The sequence below is a fragment of the Sphaerodactylus townsendi genome, linkage group LG02, assembly GCF_021028975.2.
Source record: "Sphaerodactylus townsendi isolate TG3544 linkage group LG02, MPM_Stown_v2.3, whole genome shotgun sequence".
Taxonomy (NCBI): Eukaryota; Metazoa; Chordata; class Lepidosauria; order Squamata; family Sphaerodactylidae; genus Sphaerodactylus; species Sphaerodactylus townsendi.
In genome coordinates, this window is record NC_059426.1 from 124,032,489 (window position 1) to 124,055,930 (window position 23,442).

At 44.7% G+C, this 23,442-nt stretch overlaps 1 protein-coding gene across 1 annotated transcript in view; it reads left to right on the forward strand.

The window, feature by feature from the left end:
* The window catches only part of LOC125426349 (cytosolic phospholipase A2 epsilon-like), a 52,922-nt gene that overhangs the window by 24,279 nt on the left and 5,201 nt on the right, over positions 1 to 23,442 (forward strand). Inside the window, exons 7-17 of the mRNA XM_048484607.1 lie at positions 7 to 79; positions 1,301 to 1,470; positions 1,587 to 1,682; positions 3,501 to 3,538; positions 7,118 to 7,253; positions 14,010 to 14,146; positions 16,876 to 17,101; positions 19,160 to 19,274; positions 19,627 to 19,764; positions 21,986 to 22,093; positions 23,170 to 23,355. Of these exons, the coding sequence (XP_048340564.1) occupies positions 7 to 79; positions 1,301 to 1,470; positions 1,587 to 1,682; positions 3,501 to 3,538; positions 7,118 to 7,253; positions 14,010 to 14,146; positions 16,876 to 17,101; positions 19,160 to 19,274; positions 19,627 to 19,764; positions 21,986 to 22,093; positions 23,170 to 23,355 (1,423 nt within the window). The remainder of the gene's footprint in view (positions 1 to 6; positions 80 to 1,300; positions 1,471 to 1,586; positions 1,683 to 3,500; positions 3,539 to 7,117; positions 7,254 to 14,009; positions 14,147 to 16,875; positions 17,102 to 19,159; positions 19,275 to 19,626; positions 19,765 to 21,985; positions 22,094 to 23,169; positions 23,356 to 23,442) is intronic.

Consider the following 23,442-nt stretch of genomic DNA (forward strand, 5'->3'; position numbering starts at 1 on the left):
TTACAGTGTCGTGAACTTTGCTGCTTGGAGGTTCAGGTGGGCCAAAGAAAAAGGAAGTCGAAGAAGAAGCATTCTAAACGTGAGAGTGCTTCTTCCTAGTCTGGATTATAAATTTTTAAATAATGGATTTCAGGGTTAAATTCAACCTGGATTGGTCAAAATGCCAGAATCCGTATTTGCATGTTTGTTTACATGACTTAACCAATTAGATATTTTTAATTGTAAAATTTAAAATCAACTGCCTACGGCAAGAGACATTCTGAAGTGATTTGCTATTGCCTCCCACAGAGGGAGGCAATAGCAAATCCTAGTATTCCTTGGAGGTTTCCCATCCAAATAGTAGCCAAGGTTAGGACTGAGAGTATGTGAGTGCCCTAAGGTCACCTAGCAAGCTTCCATGGTGTGAGTGGGGATTTAAATTTGGGTTTTCAGGTCCTAGTCCAAAACCTTAACCACTACTCCACACTGGTTCTGAAGCCAGTTAATAGTTAAATGTTCTTATGTTCTTATGTTCTTAAATGTCAGATTAAGGATTGGAAGTCAAGAGTCAAATCTCCACTCAGCTATGAGATTCAAATGTACACATTATGGAGAATACAAATTGAGTCTGGGTCCACATCCTGTCAAATAACTGCTTGTGAAGTATGGGTTCTCCTAATTTCTACATATGTGTTGTGCAATTGGGCTCAGAGGAGTGATGCACATGGAGAAGGGGCTTCAGCCTTCCTCCCTGGACCATTTTCCCAACCTGAAACACTCCCAAGCAAGAGCATGGCAGGGGTGGAGCAAGGAGGAATTGCGCCCAGGGCACACATGTGCCCTTGCTTGCCCACGTCATGCCCCAGAAAGCCCCCATCATGCCCCCGCACAGGCGTGTGCCAAGGACGTCACACCTCCGCCCCATTGGCGCTATGCCACAGTGCTATACAGGAAAACCCTTTTGTTCCCTGAGTTCTCTCTACAGGCCCAGGAGATAATTCTGTCTCAGCCTAACAAGGCTTTGCTAGGTTATTATGGGAATAAAAGAGGAAGAAAGGAGAAACAAAAATATGTCAGTTTGGCCTCCTTTAAAATGTCTAGGCTAAAAAATGTAATCATAATTAGTGGGGGTAATTTTCATTTCCCTATTTAGGTCTGGAATTAGTTTATTCATAATGCTCTATACCATTTTTATTGAGACTCAAAGCAGTGAATTTTAAAACAATATACAGCTAAATCTACATATACAGATGCCAGTAGAATAAATGCTGATTTTGTTAATTATGTGTTTAATTTTTTTGTTACTTGTCTCTTTCTTCAGAACAAGATGTCAAATGTACATTGAAAGAATCTTTTGAAGAAACCCAAAAGATTTCATTGTGCTGTAAATCGTGCTCGCGCTGCACAAATCCCACCATCTTCCACTATGCCAGATACAAGCCATTAGAGCTGGAGGTTCTACTCCCCAAGAAGAGGTCACTTCCTTGCTTTGTATGTTATAAATGAGCATGGTAGCATTCCAGATGAATTACAATGATCAAGTCTGTAATTACTAGAGTCACTTTAAAAGTATTTTTTTATTTTTAAAAAATCTTACTTTTTTTCAGGGCACTTGCATGTCATGTAAGGCCAATGTACAGAGGAACAGAAGTCTGACCTTGCCTTTAAATTTATTTCCCTTGGATCAGGACATAATAGATGATGTAAGTAATGTCAAACTTTCAGGCAAGGGAAAAAGTCAAATTCCATAGCCCACCTTTCTCCAATCACTAAATCGTCGGGGATTATAATATTGTCCTGTAATATAGCACCTCTTTTGCTATTGATGGTAACTCTCAAACTAGAACTATAGAAGAAATGTATGGTGCAGCTCTTCCTGGGCTGTTTCAAATCACTGAAAATAGATGCATGTTTGAATCTATTCATTCATTCATTTATTTGATTTAAATATTTCTATGCTATCTTTCCATCTAGACAGGATTCCACATATAAAAATTCAGTTTGCGTAATGAGGGACTTGAGAAGAAATATCAGTGTTCCAAAAGAGTAATTGCATATTGTCAGACCCCTGGAGAACATGACCTGATTCTTCCTTTTCTAAATGACATCCTGGTTTTTCAGCTGTGGTATTATTTTATTATTTATTTATTTTGTTTCATTTAGAAATTCATATGCCAACCTGCTTGGAGTCGATCAAAAATAAAAATAATATCATAAAACCAGCACTATAAATTATCAAAATTAAAAACAATCCATTTGCAGATAAATGGCATCAAACAATCATTGAGCAGCCTAGACAATATCCATAAAACAGGCCTAAGGGTAGTAGGAGATATTAAAACATATAAAAAAAGATCAAATCCATGTATGAAAAATGTTCATAAAAACAAATGTTTTTGCCTAGCACCTAAGTGACAGTAAGGCAGATATCAGGTGAGCTTTAAAAAGAGTGCATTCCAAAGTCAAGGTGCCACCACTGAAAATACCTTGTTTCTAGTCACTACCCACCTACCCTTGCAAGTGGGGGCACAGATAACTGGGCTTGTAAGGAAGATCTTAATTGGCTGGCTCTTTGGTTCGACCTATACATAAGATTACTAGGTTCTCAGGCTGCAGAATTATATTGGTGGTTGTACATGCCGGAGACTAGAGATTTTCAACATTCAGTCTACCTTTTCTGATTTACTGACTGAGTGCAGTCATCACATGATACCATGGTATAATTCATTATAGTATTATAGTAATTATACTGATTGTCTGAATGAAGACGCTGCATTCCACTGTGGTTAGTTAGGATTCTTCGTGCCAAGATCTGAAGCCAGAGTCTGAAGTTGGTTTATTGACCACAGTTACTCTCAAGTATGGTTTTACACAGTGTCTGAATGCAAACTTCCTGCTGCCCTCCTGCACAACAGAAAACACCGCTCTGAGCCCTTCGGGGGAGGGCGGTTTATAAATACAACAATAAATAAATAAAATAAATAAAAAAGGAGATTGAATAGAATTTACTGAGGAAATGTTGAGTGATTGAATGAGAAATGAATTCTAGTTTCACAAACTACCCATAGTTAAAATAAACCCTGCTTTTGTCTTATACCCCAGAGAACAAGGAGACAAGTCCCTGCCCCACAAAGTTTACAATCTAAAATTGACATAACAACACCAACAAAGAGAGGTGAGGATGCAAAGGAGAGGACAAGGGAAGAATAGACATTTATTCCAATTATACTTTTAGGTTCAGCTTGAGTAGAGCTGGTGCTGTGGAGGGTAATACAGAAGTTTCACAGAAAAGGTGATTTTTGAAGAGGAATTTTAAAAGAGGGAGAAAAATGGCATCGTCGAGGTATTCTAGCAGGTAGTTCTAGGGCAGCAAAGAGAAGGAGGCTACAGAGGAAGCAAGAGTAGCTACGGTCATAGTGAAAGGTAAAAAATAGAAAACTGTGATTATGACTCATGGATGAAAATTAGGAAGGATTTGATAACATGTCAGAATTTATGTTGTGTACATTCTTAATCTGCAGGATACAGAATTTGATTTACACTTCAAAGTAAAACAATGGTAAGATAGAATGTTTATTTCTATATATATATACATTAGTCCTGTTCACGTGTTATACTAAACAAACTTCCATTTTATACTAAACAAACATACATATATGCATACATCTGTTTGTAAATATTCACATGACAAATAAATCACATGACAGATATTCACATGACAAATAAAAACACAGACCAGTACTTGGATAAATGTGGGATTTAAATTATATGTTCAGTTATGAGTGTAAGCCCCTTTGAGTTCTCTTACAGGAGAAAGGGCGGGGGATACAAATTGAAACTGTTCTTCTTCAAGAGGAAGTTTAGGTATAATCATAGTGTAGATAAGCATGTTTATTTTCTGCCACCACAGTCCTTAAATTGTAGTTTTTAAAAACCTTTTTATTTCTGCTTGTGTGGTGTAGTGGTTAAGAGCAGTGGACTCTAATCTGGAGAGTTGGGCTTGATTCCCCACGCCTCCAGAAGAAGCCTGCTGGGCAACCTTGAACTAGTCACAGTTCTCTCCAAACTCTCTCAGCTGTACCTATTTCACAAGGTGTCTGCTGAGGGGTGAGGAAGGGAAGGAGTTTGTAAGTTGCTTTGAGACTTTTCTTTCCTACAGGAGAGAAAAGCTGGGTATAAATCCAAACTCTTCTTCTGTTTCTGCTGTGCTGTCTCAGCTGTGATAACTTGTATTTTGGACTGTAATACTCTACTCTTCAATTCTGTATTTAAAGATCTCACATGCTTTAGATTTATAGAGTTATTACAGTTTCTCACATGCTTTAGGATTTATGACAGTTTCTCATATCTCCGCTTGTAATCGTGTAAGAATTAAACTATAACATTTTGAATTCACCTGTCATTTATTCCAGAAGACAGCATTTTTATATACAACCAAATTAAATATCATGATGAATTTTAATGTATTTGGAGACATGTTCATCTGTCTCACATTGCAACTCTTGGTTGCATTCAGAACTTTATTTCCAACCTAGCTTTAAAAAGGGCTTGGACAGATTTATGGAGGAGAAGTCAATCTATGGCTGCCAATCTTGATCCTCCTTGATCTCAGATTGCAAATGCCTTAGCAGACCAGGTGCTCGGGAGCAGCAGCAGCAGCAGAAGGCCATTGCTTTCACATCCTGCATGTGAGCTCCCAAAGCCACCTGGTGGGCCACTGCGAGTAGCAGAATGCTGGACTAGATGGACTCTGGTCTGATCCAGCAGGCATGTTCTTATGTTCTTATGTTCTAGCTACAATACTAGAAATGAGCCAGACCCGGGGGGGGGGGGGCTCTACATGTGTGACTATAGAGTGTCCAGGCCTCCCCCTTCCCACGCATGTGTTTTGCTCCCTGTAAGGGTCACTTTGATTTTTCAACCATTTTTTCTGGGTTTTCTCTAAGGCCGTTTCCGCACGGCCCATTAACGACGGCCTGGGGGCGCTAAAAACGCCGCCCCCAGGCCGCCGTTCGCACAGGCGCCGCTGCTGCAACGCAGCAGCGGCGACCTGACTCCGCTTCCCTCCCCCCAGGGCGGCCTCAGGCCGCCCTAAACAACAACCCTTTAAAGGGTTGTTGTTGGGGAGGAAGCGTCTTCCCGGCGGCGCGGTGCGAACCGCGCCGCCGGGAAGACGCTGTCTCCCTTCTGCGCCCCACTCACGATGTCCTCGTCGTCGTCTGCTGGGCGTCGCAGCCCCGCCCACACTGTCCTCCGACCTCCAGGGGTCGGAGGGCAGCGTGGGCGGGGCTTCGACGCCCAGCAGGCGACGACGAGGACATCGTGAGTGGGGCGCAGAAGGGAGAAGAGGCGGCTCCGTGCGGAGCCGCCTGCCGTCTGTCGGCCTCTGCTTGGCCCGTTCGCATGCGAACGGGCTTCCGCCCCCACGCCGCCAGAACTCTTGGCGGCGTGGGGGCGAATGGAGGCCGTGCAGAAACGGCCTAAGTACTTTAAAGGTGCCCATAAAAAACCTTGAAAAACAGCAAGGAAATATCAAAATGTCCACCAGAGGGAGCAAAACACAAGTGAAAAAGGGAGGAAACTATTGCATGAAATAATACATGCAGTAAAAACCTGGAAGAAAAGAGCTTAACGCTACAGAGTACAGTAGCGTGGTTATGAAAGGATTTATCTCCCCTCACCCAAGAATTTAGATGTGAGTGGGTAGACATGTATAAATATTAGCATTGTCAACCTCCAGGTGGGGCCTGAAAATCCCACAGAATTACAACTGATCACCAGACTATGGAGGTCAGTTTCCCTAGTGAAAATGGCTGTTTTGGGGGATGGACTCTATAACATTGGCCCTTTCTGCACAAGTCACCTAAAACATTTGCAAAAAATTTTCAGTCCCTTCCTTTACCACAAGGTTTGTCTACACTCACCCGCCTCAAAATGATTCATGGCCGCCGTGAGGTGTTTCTTCCCTTTCTTTTGGGGGATAGGATTTGAAGAATCAATGCTTCATTGCTTCAATGCTTCCTAGCTGCAATTCTTTGTCGCTATGTGCATTCGATGGTTCAAAGATTTACCACCACCCCCAGGAAGAAAACAGAAAATACAGAGGGAACAAGCTCATGGACTCAATAAAATGGCACCGAGGAGGAAGTTCAGGGATGGCAAAGTGGCAGCAGGAATGATAAAATGTTTTAAATATACCCACACAGCAGAGAAGATGTCTTGAAAATGTTTCAAACCAAAGAATACCTTAAAAGGGGGATTCAGCTAAAGCAGGGGTCTGCAACCCCCGGCTCCAGAGCCACATGTGGCTCTTTCAGCCTTATACTGCGGCTCCACATGGCCTGGAGGTTGGAGTGTAGCGTGGGCGTGTCCCTCCAGCCCTCCAGAGCAGTTCTGGAAGGAAAGGTGAGTGGAGGGGCCAAACTGGAGGCGACTCCATGCATAAGGGCGCCGCTTTTCACATCCCCTCCACTCACCTCTCCTTCCAGTGCTGTTCTGGTGGGCTGGAGAGACATGCCCACGCTGCCTGCCGACTCCTGGAAGCCGGAGGGTAGCGTGGGCTGCCTGCTCCATCAGGCAGTTGGGGGTTTTCCTGCCCGGTGCCTCTGCCTCCCAGCGCTGGAAGGAAAGGTGAGTGGAGGGGCTGAACTGGAGGATGTGGAGCCGCCGCCCCAGCTCAGTAGATCTTCGGGGCCATGGAAAATGGGTCCAAATGGCTCTTTGGGTGGTAAAGGTTGCCTAACCCTGAGCTAAAGTGTTTCCGGGCTAGAATGTTTTTGGAACCAAAGAGGGAAAAATCAATGTGGAACTCCATGGAGGAAATGTTTCATTTCCTGTCTGAAAACATAGAATCTGCCTGTCATTTGTGGCCCATAGCTGCATTGTGCAAAATAAGTTTAAATTGTCGAGAAGCAAAACTTGTATAGATACACACCTTTTCAACAGGAATCTGCACCCACATGGTCTGATTTAAGACATGAGGAAAGCTTTATGCAAAACAAAACAGACTGAGAACAGACTGAAAACAAAACAGACTGAGAATCTTTCATGCATGGGGGTGAGAAAAGCTAGGTCTGGGTCTATTTTCTCAGTACATACCTGCAAATTGTGATGCATGATGTATTTGCCTCTACTACAGCACAGCAGACCTAGATGTTCGCTTGGGTTTTGATCTCTGTCCTGAAGAGCAGGAATTCCTACGAAAACGGAAGAAAGTGGCTGCCGCAGCTTTGAAAAAAGTCCTTCACCTTGAAGAAAATCTGCAGGTTGATGAGGTGAGAGGACAAGAATATCTTTCTATCTTACACGTTTTTATTTGGCTTCTCCTCCAAGGGTGTCAGTAGGCCCATATGGTTTTTTTCTACACTCCTCATTTTTATCATTATGAGTCTTATGAGTTTGGATATAATGAGAGTGAGTGTAAGGAATTCCATAGAAGCAGAAATAAAAGGCTCTTTGGTGAAAAAGACCGTTTATTCAGACATCTTAGAAAGCTCAAGTACACGCAGTGGCAGGAATGACACTTCCCGCCAGAAGCACAGGTTATAACTCTATTCACCCCATCCCCCTTCCTGCTTCCCATGGGAACGGAGTCCTCATCTCCCGCGCAAAGATAAAGTCTCCGCCGATGAAGCTGGCCCATCGCCCGGGCTGTGGAATGCACTCAAGGTTACTTCACCATCAACACCATTGAATCCTTTACACTCTGCCTCCCTTAAAGAAGACCCCTCCCCCCCAGGTTTATGCGGAAAGGCGCGGTGGAAAGCAGAAATAAGGGTGGGGGCGTCAATATTTTCGGAATAAACCCATTGATTATACCCAGAGGAATATCCCACCCAAGAGACTAAATATTGCAAGCGTTTGCGATTAAAGCGAGAGTCCAGGATAGCGTCAATTTCGTAGTGCTTGTGGCCATCAATAATAGTTGGTGGGGGCCTCTCCGGCGGGTCGTGCCAGGCATCGGAAGCGGGAGCCTCCTTGAGCAAGCTGGAATGGAAGACAGGATGAATGTTACTAAGAGAGTTAGGCAAATCCAATCGGGCAGTGACATCATTAATCACTTTAGTAATCTGAAAAGGTCCCACGAATCTTTTGCCCAGTTTGGAAAATTTATGCACGTCTCTGAGATTTTTGGTGGACAAATACACCCAAGCGCCCACACGCAGAGGGAAATCCGAGCGGTGTTTATCCGCTTGCAGCTTTTGGGAGTCCTTAGCCTGTTGTAAGGCGCTCTGGACCGATTTCCACCCCTCGGCTAGGGACGAAATCCATTGTTGAAATTCTGGAGGGTCCAAAGCTGTCGCGGGTAGTTGTGGCAACGGCGGGAAGGAGCGACCAGACACAATTTCAAAGGGGGTTTTCTTTGTACTGCTATGAACCGCATTGTTATAGGCGTACTCCGCAAACGGAATAAGCTCGCACCAATTGTCTTGGTGGTAGTTGGTGTAACAACGTAAATACTGCTCTAGGGTTCTGTTCGTTCTCTCCGTCTCACCGTCACTTTGAACGTGGTAGGGGGCGGCGACTGCCGGGGCGGCCCCCAACAACCCCAAAAACGCCTTCCAGAACTTTGAAATGAATTGGGGGCCGCGGTCGGAGACCACCTTATCGGGGGCGGAATGTAGACGGTAAACATGTTGAATGAACAGCCGTGCCAACTTAGGAGCGGAGGGGATGGAAGCACATGGAATAAAATGGGCTTGTTTAGAAAATAAGTCCACCACCACCCACAAAACCGTGTTGCCATGACTTTCGGGCAAATCTGTAATAAAATCCATGGAGATGACTTCCCAAGGGCGGGAGGCCACCGGGAGAGGTTTCAACAGCCCATGGGGCTTTCCCGGGATGGTTTTGGCTTCTGCACAAACCGAGCAGCCCTTAATATATGCCTCAATGTCCTTGCGCATTGCGCGCCACCAGAACTGCCGGCGGGCCAAATGCAGAGTTTTCAGAAAGCCAAAATGTCCAGCCGAGCGGGCATCGTGGCAGGCTTCAAGAACCTGCTTGCGGAGGGGGGGAGGCACGTACCAACATTCCCCCCTCCGCCAAACTCCATTCTCCAAACGCAATTGGGAGTCACTTTCTTCCGCTGGAGGCTCGTGCAGCCCCGCCTCCTCGAGTTCCCGCAGGAAAGGAGAGACGAGACTAGGAATGGGGGGTGGAGGAGGAGTGGACGTTTGAGATCGGGTGACAGCCAGCCCCAACTGGGAGGGGGAGAGAACAGTGCGTGGAATGTCTCGTAAGGCAGCTCCACCCCCCTCCCCGGGTAGGCGCGAGAGCGCGTCAGCCAGTTTATTGGTTTTCCCGGGGAAAAAATGGACTGTGAAAGAGAAACGAGAAAAGAAATCGGCCCAACGGAGTTGTTTTGCGGACATCTTGAGGGGGGTGGAAAGAGCTGCCAGGTTTTTGTGATCCGACCAAACCTGAAAGGGGTGTTTAGCCCCCTCCAGCCAGTGGCGCCAAGTGGAGAGTGCTACTTTGATGGCCGCAGTCTCTTTATCCCCTACAGTCCAGTTGAGTTCAGCACCAGAGAATTTCTTAGACAAATAAGCACACGGAACCAGCCTACCATCTTTATTTTTCTGCAACAGGGCTGCCCCAAGTGCTTTGTCCGAGGCATCCACGTGAACCACAAACGGGAGATCTGGGTCAGGGTGCTTTAGGATAGGTTCGGTGGTAAAAGCAGACTTTAAGAGTTGAAAGGCTGTTTGACACTCTTCAGACCAGGAAAGGGGGGCCCCGGGCTTGGCGGACATTGGATCTTTACCTTTAGTGCGTAAGAGGTCTGTGAGAGGGAGAGTCAGTTCAGCGAATTGGGGTATAAAGTCACGATAGAAATTAGCAAAACCAAGAAAAGATTGGAGTTCTTTGCGGTTGGTGGGGGCAGGCCATTGGAGGACTGCGTCAATTTTAGCAGGATCCATTTTCAAGCCCTCGGGCGAGATCCGGTAACCCAAATAGTCAATGGAGGTCTGGTGAAAACAGCATTTGGAGAGTTTGGCAAAGAGGGAGTTGTCGAGCAAGCGTTTCAATACCTCCCGAACCAATGTTTCATGCTCTTCTATGGTTTGTGAGTAAATTAAAACGTCATCTAAGTATACCACAACTCCCTTGTACAATAAATCATGGAGAACTTCGTTGATAAGGGCCATAAAAGCCCCGGGGGCCCCACTTAACCCGAATGGCATTATCAAGTATTCAAACTGTCCAAACTTTGTGTTAAGCGCGGATCAAGTGTTCATAGCCTTCAGCAATTCTGACCCTGTAGTAAGCTTCTCTCAAGTCCAATTTAGTGAAAATGCACCCTTTGCCGAGTCCATCTAAAAGGTCCTTGATCCAAGGCAAAGGATATTTTTTGGACAGGGAGACCGCATTGAAGACCTCGATAATCTGGCCAAAGCAGTAAAGACCCATCTTTCTTTTTTACAAACAAGCGGGAGCAGCGTGTCAGTGTGTTTGAGGTAGCCCGCCGATATGAACCAGCGAGCGAGGTTCTTGTCCAGAAAGGCACGAAGTTCCTTCTCCTCATTAGGAGACTCATCACGGTGGAATTCTACCTTTAGGCAGTTCTAGCCCCTGGTTGTACTCGCGATTTTGCAGTCAGTGTCTCTGTGGGAGTGGCAACTGATCGCATTCCTGCTCCTGAAAAACTCTGGCTGAATCATGATATGCATGGGTGGGATGCCAATGGAATCGGGAGCAATGGCTGGAAAAGCCAGGGAGGGGGGTGTGTCGGGAGAAGTTGGGTTTTCCCCCCAATTCATGTGTTCACCGCCAGGAGGGTCAGTGAATTCTAAGATCCGTTCTTTCCAAATGAACTTTGGTTCATGTAACAATAACCATGGCATACCCAAACTATGGAGTGTTTGGCCACTGGCGCCAAAATAAAACTAATTTTTTCTCCCAATGAATTACGTATAGCGGAGGGAGAACCGGCTGTGTTTTGAACTGGGCCGGTCCTTACCGTTCCCGAGGGAGCTGCAATCCATTTGGGTGAATGGTATGGAAGGCTTAACCAGGGGAATTTGGTTCAGACCTAGCTCCTCTGCCACCTGGGGCCGCATTAAGCAGTGGGAGCAGCCAGAATCCCTGAGGGCCGAGGCTATAATGCGAGTGTGTTGGCGGGGTTGGCCAGAAGCGCTTGGACAGTAATGGGAGCGCTGCCTTCACTCACGGCGTCCGGGAGTGGTGGCCCATGTCCATGCTCAGGGGCTGAAGAAAGGCAAACAGCTGCTTCCCCCTCCTCTGGAGTGCGCCTTCGATGACGGCACCCAGAGCGAGCCCGTCAGAGGCGGCCCCGATCTGCGTGGTGGCTTGGCAGATGGAGTGCGCGTAACTGGAAGCCCGGTTAGTTTTTGTTTCTTAGGACAGTTGGCGGCCGATGACCTGGCCCTCGCGAAATAAAGACACAATCCCAGTCGGCGGCCAGCGTTCAGAGAGTAGTTTCCGGTAAGAGCTGGCTGGGCTTGGCTTGGTAGGCGCGGTGTTGGGTTTTGAACGTTGGCGGCCTCCGGCCTGAGCGTATTCAAAGCGAGGCGCCACCTGGGACTAACTGGATCCAATCTGCAATAGTCTGAGGAACCCGAATTAAAAACACCGTTTCACGCGAAAGCTTGCCGTCCACAGCATCCGAGAAGTATTCGCATTTCATGCGTTCAGAGCCACTCAGGAGGAAGTCGAGCAGCCGCCGCACGAAATTCACGCGAACCAAATTCTGCAAGCAGGCGGTTGCCTTGCTGGATAGTTTTGATGGATGCCGGATAGCTTCATTCACCGCGCCTGGATCTTGGAAGCCAGCTCTTAAGGCTTGGAGGAATCACGGGCACCGTCGCGAGAGTCTTCATCTTGCAAATCCAAAAGAGTCCGCGAACCAGTCGGCTGCTGCGCCATCCAGGACTGCGCCGATGTCCCGCATCTTTCCGCGCTCAGACGGGTATAAATCATCGCAATCTAACGAGTGGGCATTGAGTTGCAAAATGAAGTAGGGAAGTTTGGAAGCGGTCCCATCAAAACGGGCTGGTATCGGGGGGCCTATAGTAGCCCCGTTCCACTGACTCTTAAGCCACTGAAGGCGGCGGTTGCTTGAGTTGAGCAGGTTGGGCAGGCAGCTGTTATCGCAGGGGGGGGGCTTTGAATCCCGGTATTCTTAGCGGTGCCGCTGGCGTTTGGGTGGCAGGACCCAGGTATGTGGCCCCTATGGCGCCCGGCATGATCAGTAACAGCATAGACTCCAACCGGGGCTTCCTGGTCTGCTGCACTCATTAGCTCCCTCTCCGCGCCAGCCAGCTCCCTCTCCTTCGCGGGTCAAAGGCATCGCAGATGCGCATGCAGAGCAGCTTTTTCTCGTTCCAATTTAGCCAATTCGTCCCGATTCCAAGCTTCACAAGTGAAACTCCGCCTAAACGTGCGCAAAATACTGAAAGCAACTTCGCGTTGCCGTTGTAAATCCAGTCTGGAGTGTTCAAGGACTTTATCATGGACTGACAGATTCTGGGCATATTGTCGTTGGAAGCGCATCTTTAGCTTGCGGTCCAACTTCGAGCTGGACTTCTTTGCGTTGCCGTTCCCGGACCCTCTGCAGGTTTTAAGCTCTTGCAGCAACTGTACCACGTTCCTCCTCCCATAGCTGGCGTTGCACGGATCCAGTAGCTTCATGGGCTACTTGCAGTAAGCCCCACTTCCTCATCCCAGGTCTCCTTCGATGGGAGAGGAAAGAGATCCGGCTGGGAGTGCAGGCTTTCCTCGGCCTCTTCGTCGTTTTGAAGCGAGACATCGGAGACACCGTAGCCCCAGGTGGCTCCCCGAGGCACCTCAGATGCGACCCGCTGACCGAGGGTCAGGAGGGTCCGATTGGCAAACAGTACGGACACCCCTCCCAATCCCAGGTTTAGTCCCGGTGTCCTTTGAATGAATTTAAAATGCTGCAATACCACGCAGTGGTTCTTTAAGAACATCACCGAAATAAAGTCCAGGAACCGTTTAATGGATTCCTGGGTTGCCGCATGAAAGGTGGTCAGGCCCGTCTCCTCCACTTGATGGGTTGCATCTGAGGTTTGTAATCCACACGCCAACGGGTAGAGATCCGATCCACAGGCGCTCGATCCATGAACTTAGCGCCCAAAGCGACTCATGTAAGTCCCCATGGTGGTAAATTGCGTCCCTCGTTCCAGCGGAGTAAAAGGAAGACTTCGTGCTGATCACGAGGACGGGAAAGAGTACACCAGCGAGGCCCGTTCTCCTGCCGGTTCCTCCAGATCCAGAAGGGAAAGGTGGGAGCCCTCTGTGGGGGCTACCGCTTTTGTCGCGGTAACATTCAACCTCTCCGTAATGGGAGACACTAGAGGTCCACTGCACTAGTAAAGTAGATGGATTAAGGATTCCTGCCACAATGTAAGGAATTCCATAGAAGCAGAAATAAAAGGCTCTTTGGTGAAAAAAGACCGTTTATTCAGACATCTTAGAAAGCTCAAGTACACGCAGTGGCAGGAATGACACTTCCCGCCAGAAGCGCAGGTTATAACTCTATTCACCCCATCCCCCTTCCTGCTTCCCATGGGAACGGAGTCCTCATCTCCCGCGCAAAGATAAAGTCTCCGCCGATGAAGCTGGCCCATCGCCCGGGCTGTGGAATGCACTCAAGGTTACTTCACCATCAACACCATTGAATCCTTTACAGTGAGTGAGGTCACCACAAGATGTTCATAGCAGAGTAGAAATTTCAAGCTGTTGTTGCTGTTGCCTGGTCTCCAGTCTGACCTTTCTACCATTCAAAGCTTCTCTCCTTAGAAGGTATCTTATGTGTTGGTTATCTGCAGAGTCAGGGCTTTGTACTCTGGGTGTTGTTTTGTTTGGCGATCTCAGTTCTATAAGACTGCGGTGTGAACTACCAGGAAGGCATTCACCAGTGTGCCTCCATTTGTACATGACAGCCATACGCTGCTGATTTTTACTCTTGCCTTGTTGGTTGTATGTTGTCCGGATCTGTTAATCTTTACAAATGTTTTCCTTTTCTGTGTGTGTTTGGTAAACAGGTCCCAATTGTGGCAATTATGACTACTGGTGGAGGTATGAGAGCACTGACATCAATGTATGCTCATATGCTGACTATCCAGGAGTTGGATATTTTGGACTGTGTTTCATACATCACTGGCTTATCTGGCACAACCTGGTAAGGAAATGGGAAGGAAAATACTCATGCAATCCATATAGTTTTTCATGATACAGGATGTTTCTAGGTCTTTATGTCTGCAGGAAGTTGGGAGTTGCAGACAATGGCTTTTACTCTTTTTTTCCCCACACATGGTTGGGATCAGAAAATAATTTTGCTGAAGGCAGACTGCCAAATAATCCCTCACAGTTCCTTTACCCTGCCCAGCAGATAGGCTGACTTTGTGTGAATCACCCTGAGCTCTCTGATTTATTGTTAGAAAACCTCCTGGTTTTCTATGTGATATGAATTATCTAGGAGAAACTGTCACTTACAGAGTGTATTGCCAAGCAGCAAAAGGTTCTTTTCCACTGAAGGATTTGGAGGCGATAAGAACACAAGTGGTGTAGGAAAACAGAAAGTTTTATTGAAACTGGCCTATCAAATGTACAGAAAAGAAATCAACAGAGAATATGGAGAACAGAGAATATGCCCCTCCAGCTGATTGGGAACCCTGAAGAATGAAAGTGGGCAGACTCCTAGAACTGGCCAATGTGCCCAGTGCTGCTCTGTGGTCCAACCTAAGCCAAGATTCAATATTAGGGCAGTTCCCTGAGACTTATATACTATTTTAGAATTACATGGCTTTCTTGTTCATGTGTGCATGTCTCTTTATCCCATAACTGACTTTTCAGGGAAGCAATACATCCCAAGGCCAACTGATAAGCAATGTGAGGTGCCTAGAGTCCAGTACAGTCCAGTACTACATTCCAATATTAAGTGTCTCAGCATGAGCATGAAAACATGGAAACAACCCACTCCAAAAGTGACAAATAACAAGAGATAAAGGAATGTTAAGGAAGAAAAACATGTTTTTAAGAGAGAACATCTTCAGTGATGGTAACCTCTTCAGGTCTGACCCACAGGGCATCTTGGGATGATTTTTCACAGTCAAAATGCCCCGAGGTAGATCTGGGGAGCTTTTTGTCCTGCTGTTGACTCTTCTCTACTCACCAGTTTTTCGTGGGATTCGAGGCAGGCCCAGTGCATTATGCCCCAAATGTTTCTTCATGAGCCCGATGCTTCTCCATTTGCACTACAGGTTGTTCTTCAATGTCTTCCACACATGAGCAGACAACCTCCATTTCCCGCATTCTGATTGGCTGAATCTCCCCCCCGTTACCTCCACTCACTTTCATTATTTTAGTTTTAAATGACTCTGAACACAAAACAGGCCCTGAGAATCGGCGCCTTCGCCCTCGCCCCCGTCTAAAATCCTTACGTGTGTGATGGAATTGCCATCCTCCACCCCCTCCTTTCGTGGCACCTGCACATGCTGCTTTTCTGCCCAAGGTTTCTCCCTCCTTTCTTAAAACCAAGGTTTCTCCCTGTTTTTTTCACTGCAAGCAGGGGAGGGCGCCATTTCTTAGTTCCTGTCCATTGGTGGGGCAGACCAGAGTGGCAAGGCAGGAAAAATGGCCCCAGTTCTGCTATGGAGGAGTTTTGCATGGTGGCGGAAGCCTCCAGAGCAACAAAGGGACATTTCAAAAGGACCTCATCCTTTGCTGTTCAGGAAATTCATGGAGCAAAGCCAATGCTGCTGGACAGGTCCAGGGCAAAAACATGGAAGCCACGCAGCAACACCAGGAACCATGAAGAACTTCCAATTGCACTGGGGCATTCCCCGTGGCAACAGAGGAGCAATTTCACTGTGAAAAATCGGCCTTAGATATAGGGGGAAAAACTGTGACTCACTATTAACTCCTCAAATTGCAATTGTCTTCCACAAAGTGCAAGTACAGATGATTCCACCTTGCAGCAGAAAGTTGACCTTGAATCTTGATTGTTTCAAAGTGTTGCCTGCACGTAGAAAATTAGCATATGGGTCCCAATTCCAAACTCCTCCTGCTTTCAACTCTATTCTGTTATGTATCTGAGCACTTTTTTCCAAGAACAGACAAGCAAAAGGCCCTTTAACTTTACTTTCCCATCCTGAAAAGTAGCTTGGACTCTTGTCATAGTTCTCCTTTCATGAACATAAGAACATAAGAACAAGCCTGCTGGATCAGACCAGAGTCCATCTAGTCCAGCACTCTGCTCCTCGCAGTGGCCCACCAGGTGCCTTTGGGAGCTCACCTGCAGCATGTGAAAGCAATGGCCTTCTGCAGGTGCAGCTCCCGAGCACCTGGTCTGCTAAGGCATTTGCAATCTGAGATCTGCATCTCAATTGCTCACTTTCATGGTAAACTCAAACAGATGGATAAATAGTAATATAAGATTAGGTCAACCTTTAACCAGAAGCCCTCCTGCCATCAGCCCAATGGTCCTACTACTGCTTGCTAGGATGGAAAGGGAAGTGGACATCTTGATCATTCTCAGGTGACAAGTCAATTTCTAGGTCTGAACTGGGACAGTCCTGGTAACTCAAGTGACCCTCTCTTGGCTTCTACCTGAATTCTCCTGCTGCACAATCCATCCTAGGATTCCAGTGTGTGGAAATTGGACTTTCAGTTCAGTGGTCCTTAATTAAAACTCTCCCTTGACAAATATGGATGAGTTTCTATCATTGATAAATTATTTCAGTTGATGTCTTGGGAGAGACATGATTCACAAAGTGATTCACATAGACTTCAAAGTATAGGAACTCAGAACGTGACCACAATAAAGTAGAGAAATGACACCCAAAAAATCTATACTTCATGTTACTTCTGTTCTGAATCTAAGTTTGTCTTTATTATGTTTCTTTCCAGGACAATGTCAAAATTGTATGATGATGCTAACTGGTCAAAAAAGAATCTACAGGAGCTAATCACTGATGCCCGAAGGCATGTGAAAAAAAACAAGTTCCTTGCCAGTTTTGCCCCAGAACGTCTGAAATATTATTTAAAGGAACTAAAACAGCGGCATCAAGAAGGCTACAATATATCTTTTACTGATTTGTGGGGGCTTATCATTGAAGCCATGCTACGTGATGGGGTATTCTTATCAATCTCTCTCTAATATCTCCTTTTTCAGTTAAATCCATAACTCTGATTAAAGGCATAGTCTTGCAAAATTAAAGCACTTTCAAATTAGGAACTGATCTCTTTGCTCTATGCAGGATAATTTCGCTGTGATATATGCCACAGAAGCTGACAAAACCTGGGATGCCCGACATTCTGGTTGTCAACTAACTTAGCATAATTAGTGAATGGTCTCTCAACCATTCTCTTTATTAGAGCTGAATTACATATTTGCATTTCAGTCTACACTTGCATTTCATGGCCCTGTGACCCTGCTTTTTTCCTCATCCCCATACATAAAATCTCTGCATAGCGGTTATCCAATCCTTGCACCTGAAGAAGCAGGTTATAGTCCACAAAAGCCTATACTGCAAATGTGTTGTTAATCTTTAACATGCCACAGACTTCCTGTTCATATAAGCTGAAGTACCTAAAGACAGGAATCATAAATTTTTATGATTTTATGTTTTTAAAAACATCCCTTTAAAAAATGTTTTCCTTCCATATATCTGTAAACAGAGGTAGAGGCAAAATACCAGCATGGTACCGAGGAGCTCTAATTTTATAGCATGGTAGCCATTATGCAGAGGTGATGATAACTTTTATAGTTAGTGCATGATATCTGTAAAAGGGAGATGTAGATCTTTTCTACACGCACAGTTTACCACAGGTTATCCCAATGGTCAAACCTTGTGTCTTGGAAACATTTTCTATGAAATCCTTCATACCTCCTCCCCCACCCCTGTCTCTTCCACAGCATTTATTTCACACACTGCTGCTGAAAACCTATCGTTCCTAATGGTGGCAGGATGCCATCCAAGATGCAGAAGAACAACCCTCCCCTTTTTTTTCTTTTGTGTAGGTGCTCTAGCATTACGGCCCAGTTGCATTTTGAAGTGGCAATTCAAAATGTCTCTGCCTCCATTTCTTGTATTGAGAATTTCCAGCCTAAATGGAAGCCAAAACAACTCCTGGAGCAGGCACCATTACCGGGAGGAACAAGAACACATAGCCCAGCCCAGCCCTCACACAAAGAATAACATTTTTCGGTCACAATTTTATCTGCAGTAACACATGGTCATTACTGCAGCAGTTTCTGATTTCATGCAGCAATTATTCCTAGTTCTTTTTTCAATGGCCCCAGCATCTTAGCATTCTATTGCTGATGCAGTCATCAAAATCACTCTTTGACCTAACATTATATCACTAGTTCTGATCCAATTGCTTCTGCTTCTTTGTATCTCTGCCTCAACATTACATCACTAGTTTTTTTTTTTAAAAAAAACCTTTTGAAAACAGAGATGTGTGGGGAGAAAGTTACTGAAGTGGAAGTTGGGTGACTACATGGAGGCATGGATTGGGACCAGGTATTTGGTAGGACAGAGAAATAAAGACTGTTGTAACATGATACGTGCTCAAGGGAAGCTGACTCAGAAATTGGGATTTTTTTTAAAAAAAAGTCATGGTTAAAGTGCTTGGGAAAACAACAGAGTTAAAATGAAGGGAAAACGTTTCTGGAATCAAATGGAATGTAGAATTCAAATGATTGTAGCACTTGGCAGTAAGATATGTTGTAAACAACTTGCATGGAAAAGGCTGTACACAGCCATTGCTTTGATTCTTCATGCTTTGAAACTGCTCGGATACTCTTGTCCAGTTCTCAGACTTCTCAGAAATGGGTTGCTATTGGAAATTTTAATCATCTTAATGTTCATAATTGTCCCATTTTTTAAAAGATGCATACAGTTCAAAATGTACATCAGGTTCCTATACAACAGTTTCTTGTGTAAGGAACTTTAAATTGCTCTTTTTGAGCAATTTTTGAGAAACTTTAATGAATGTTCATTTTGAAATAGGCATTATTTCATTACAAACCTTCTACTTTTAGAATCACCAAAGGCACCAGCGTTGGTTGTTCTAGACATGTTGATTTCACAAGACATAGTGCAGGGTTCAGATTGCTGGAATTCTAGCCGCTACAGTTGTGTGCTTTTCAGCTACATTAACTATTTTCCCCAATATTCACAAACAGGAAAATCCACATAAACTCACAGACCAGCAGCTAGCATTAACTCACGGCCAGAACCCCCTGCCCGTATACCTCTGTATCAGTGTGAAGGAGAAATTAAGTAATCGGGATTTTAGAGGTAAGAATCATAATCTGTACCTTTGCCTGCCTTTTTAACCTCAAGGTTGTCATTGAGAACTATAAAGTCTAACTCAGAAAAACTCAGTGGACTTGAATTTGACACTCCTGATTTTCAAGAGAACTAAAACTTCAGAAACAGAGTTATGAAAATAATACTACAAATTGCATTCATTTAATTTTTGCTATTATTTAATCTGCCTAGTTCTATGACTTATATTTTATATATGCTTATTAAATCTGAAAGCTAGGAAACAAAATATAACAGTTAATTTTGTTATGCCTTAATGTAACAGAATTTCTTTATTGGCAGTGATTGATGCAGCATAACTTTCTTAATGCTTTCTTTTTAGAATGGTTGGAGTTCACACCATATGAGATTGGATTCCAAAAATATGGAGCCTACATCCATGCTGAACATTTTGGTAGTGAATTTTTCATGGGTCATTTACTTAAGAAAATTCCAGAATCTCGGATCTGCTTCTTAGAAGGTGAATTACTAAAGAAAACATTGGTGGTCAGGTGCACCTAAATGCTACTAGCACTCAGTTATTGAAACTTGGGCCAAAGGTCTAAAGACATAGAATCACATGCACATGATATAAATTTCAGTTTCAAAACCTGAATACTGTTCTTGCCAATTATATTTTCTGCTTTAGGTGCCCCAGAGGTGGAGTTACCAGGGAGCGGGGACATGCGCGTTGCACCGGGCGCATGCCTGGGGTAGAAAATTGCCCCTGCCCCCGTGGCATCCCCTGTCCCCTCCCTTGTAGCTCCCCCAAACACCCCCACCCACACACACTTACCTTTGTTCAGCCTGAAAGTAGAGGCTGAAAAAGCAGCCTGTTCACTTGAGGCTGTAAATGGTCTGGTGGGAACTACACTTCCCAGGAGACCTTTCAAGCTTCAAGCTCTCCTGGGAAGTGTAGTTCTCACCAGGCTGTTTTCAGCCTCAAGAGAACAGGCCCCCTTTTCCAGCCTGCACTTTCAGGCTGAACTAAGGTAAAGGGGGAGAGGGGGGCAGAAAAACCCAGAGTGTGCACCAGGCGCAGTATGGCCCAGCTATGCCTCTGAGGTGCCCCCACCATCCGAGGCTAGATGGGTGGTAACCCAAGAAAGGGCATTCTTGGTTGTGGCATCAAAACTTTGGAACTCCTTCCCCAAGGAGACCTTTTGGGTTCCTCTATCATTGTCTTCTGCCAGCCAGTAAACATTATCTTTGTTTAACTAAGATGTGGGTTTTCTAGGTTGTATGGCCATGTTCCAGTAATATTTTCTCCTGACATTTTGCCTGCATGCCTGCCACAGATGCAGGTGAAACATCAGGAGAAAATACTACTGGAGTATGGCCATACAATCCGGAAAACCCACAACATTCTAGTGAATTTGGCTGGGAAAGCTTTCGACAATACATTTCTTTGTTTTGTTTGGCATTCCCTCACTAACTGTTATTGACCCTCCTCCCTTGTTGTCTTATTATGTGTAGTTTTGAGTTGATATGTTATATTTATTTAAATATGTTTATACATACTTATGTTTTAAATGCTTTTTTGTTATGTGTAGTTGTGAATTGATATGTTATATTAATTTATTTTAATATTGTTATACATATTTCTATTTTAAATACTGTTTTAATGGCTTGATGCTTTAATGTTAAAATATTTTTAATAGTTTGATTTTTACCACCTTTGATTTTTACCACCTTGAAATCCGTATTAGCATAGAATCTGCTCTGTGTAGTATTATTTCATTTGGTGTATTTATGAGTGCTTCACTTCACATAGATTCTCTCTGTAATCTCGTAACAGCCTTGTAAAATAGGCCAGCATAATGATGGTGGTGGTAATGATGATAATGATGATACTGGCCAAGACTTGAACAGCTTGCCTGAAATCACCTGGCAAGCGAGATCTAAAGCGCAAGTAAGGTTGCAAGGTATCCCCCGACAATTGGTAGGGGATGGGGGAAACTTACCAGCAAGAAGCTGAGGCCTATGCCTCTGTTGCCAGCAATACGTCAGTGTCACCAGTGGCATAAACATGCTCCAGTATTTGAGCAAAAGCTCTGTGGTAGAAGGTTTTGGGGGGGGGGGTTTGCCAAGGAGCTTTTGCCCAAGTAGCAAAGCATCCCCACATCACTGGTGTTGTAATGACAGCACTTTCTGGTGAGAGCTGGAAGTGATGTTGATGCATCGCTGGCAATGGAGGCCCAAGACTTATTTTGCTGGTGAGAGGTCCCCCCACCAGCCAGCTGAATGGTGCTGGGGGGAGGGGCCCAAATTGGGGAATCTCTTGACCACTTTGAGAGTTTGACAGCCCTACCCGTAAGTTTCCAATTTACACATTCTTTAAGTCTAGTTGATATACTAAAGAGCATCTGAAACTTAAGCCTTAGCATTAAGGCTTAGCATAATGTTTTTTAGTATTCCTAGTATTTTACATACTGGTAATTATCCTGTTGTAATCCCTGTAACAACTCCATAAAATTTGTTGCTATTATTATCCTCATAATAATATGAGTCTGGGGACTTCCCACCTCATAACATAGTCTACTATGCTACTCCAACTGGCCACACCTGGTTTATCTTGACAAATACAGTTTTTTTTCTGAAGGTGACTGAGAAGCCAAGTTTACAGGAGTGGGGGGAAATCCCTTTTTTTAGTAAAAGTGTTTTTTAAGATTTCACAAATGTTTCCTTTCTCCCTATCACAGGAATCTGGAGTAGTGTGTTTTCTGTGAACATCATGGATGGCTGGTTTATGTCTATTAGTTCAGATGATTTCTGGCAAAGGTGGACACGAGACCGTATAACTGATATTGGTAAATTACTGTCATGGTTTGTTTCTGCTTGGTTTACTAGTGTAAACATACTGTGTATTTTGCAGATGACACCAAATTAGGATGGGTAGCTAATACCCTGGAGGACAGGGGCAGGATTAAAGATGATCTGGACAGATTAGAGAGCTGGGCCAAAACTAATAGAATAAATTTCAGCAGAGATAAATGTAAGATTCTACACTTAGGCACAAAAAATGAAATGAACAGATATAGGATGGGTGATATGACACCTGGCTTGACAACACTACATGTGAAAGGAATCTGGGAGTCTTTGTAGACCAAAAACTGAACATGAGTCAAGAGTATAGTGTCAAGATTGAGGGATGTAATTGTACCACTCTACTCTGCATTGGTCAGACCTTACCTAGAGTACTGCATTCAGTTCTGGGCACCACAGTTTAAGAAGGATATTGGCAAGCTGGAATGTGTCCAGAGGAGAGCCAAAATGGTAAAAGGTCTGGAATCCATGCCCTACAAAGAGGGAGCTGGGGATATTTAGTCTGGAGAAGAAAAGGTTAAGGGGGGACATGATAGCTATGTTTAAATATTTGAAGGGATGTCATGTTGAAGAGGGAGCAAGCTTGTTTTCGGCTGCCTCAGAGATTAGGACCCAGAGTAACGGATTCAAGGTGCAGGAAAAGAGATTCCACCTAAACATTAGGAAGAACTTTCTGACGGTTAGGGCTGTTCAACAGTGGAACTCACTGCCTTGGAGAGTGGTGGAGTCTCCTTCTTTGGATGTTTTTAAACAGAGGCTGGATGATCATATGTCAGGTGTGCTTTGGTTGTGGGTTCCTACATGGCAGGGGGTTGGACTTGATGGCCCTTGTAGTCTCTTCCAACTCTATGATTCTATGATCTCACTTATGTGGTATTTCACATTTTCTGTAAGGCACTATTACTAAGAAACATTTCTTACATATTACATATGTAAGAAAGATGTGAGAAGATGAGATAAAATAAGGGCAGAAAGCTCATAGGAATTCCATGTATCATGTTACCACCATGAAGGACTAATATCAAAACAATAATGAACTTACCTGTTATTTCTTCTGCAGATGACTATGTTTTGTATACTGATGTGGATAAACTACCTACTCGTATGGAGACTCCTCCAGATAGTCTTGCTAGCACTTTTCAAGATATTATCATGTGGCGACCAGCAGTTACCAAAGTCCCCAATTTTTTGAAAGGCTGCCTGATGCACAATGAGTACCTGGAGAGTCCGTTTGCAAAATGGAAAGGTATAATAATGGCTGTTATGGAAGATTGAACAGAGTGTACAAATTGAACAGCTTGTATGGAAACCAGCATTGTGTAGTGGTTAAGAG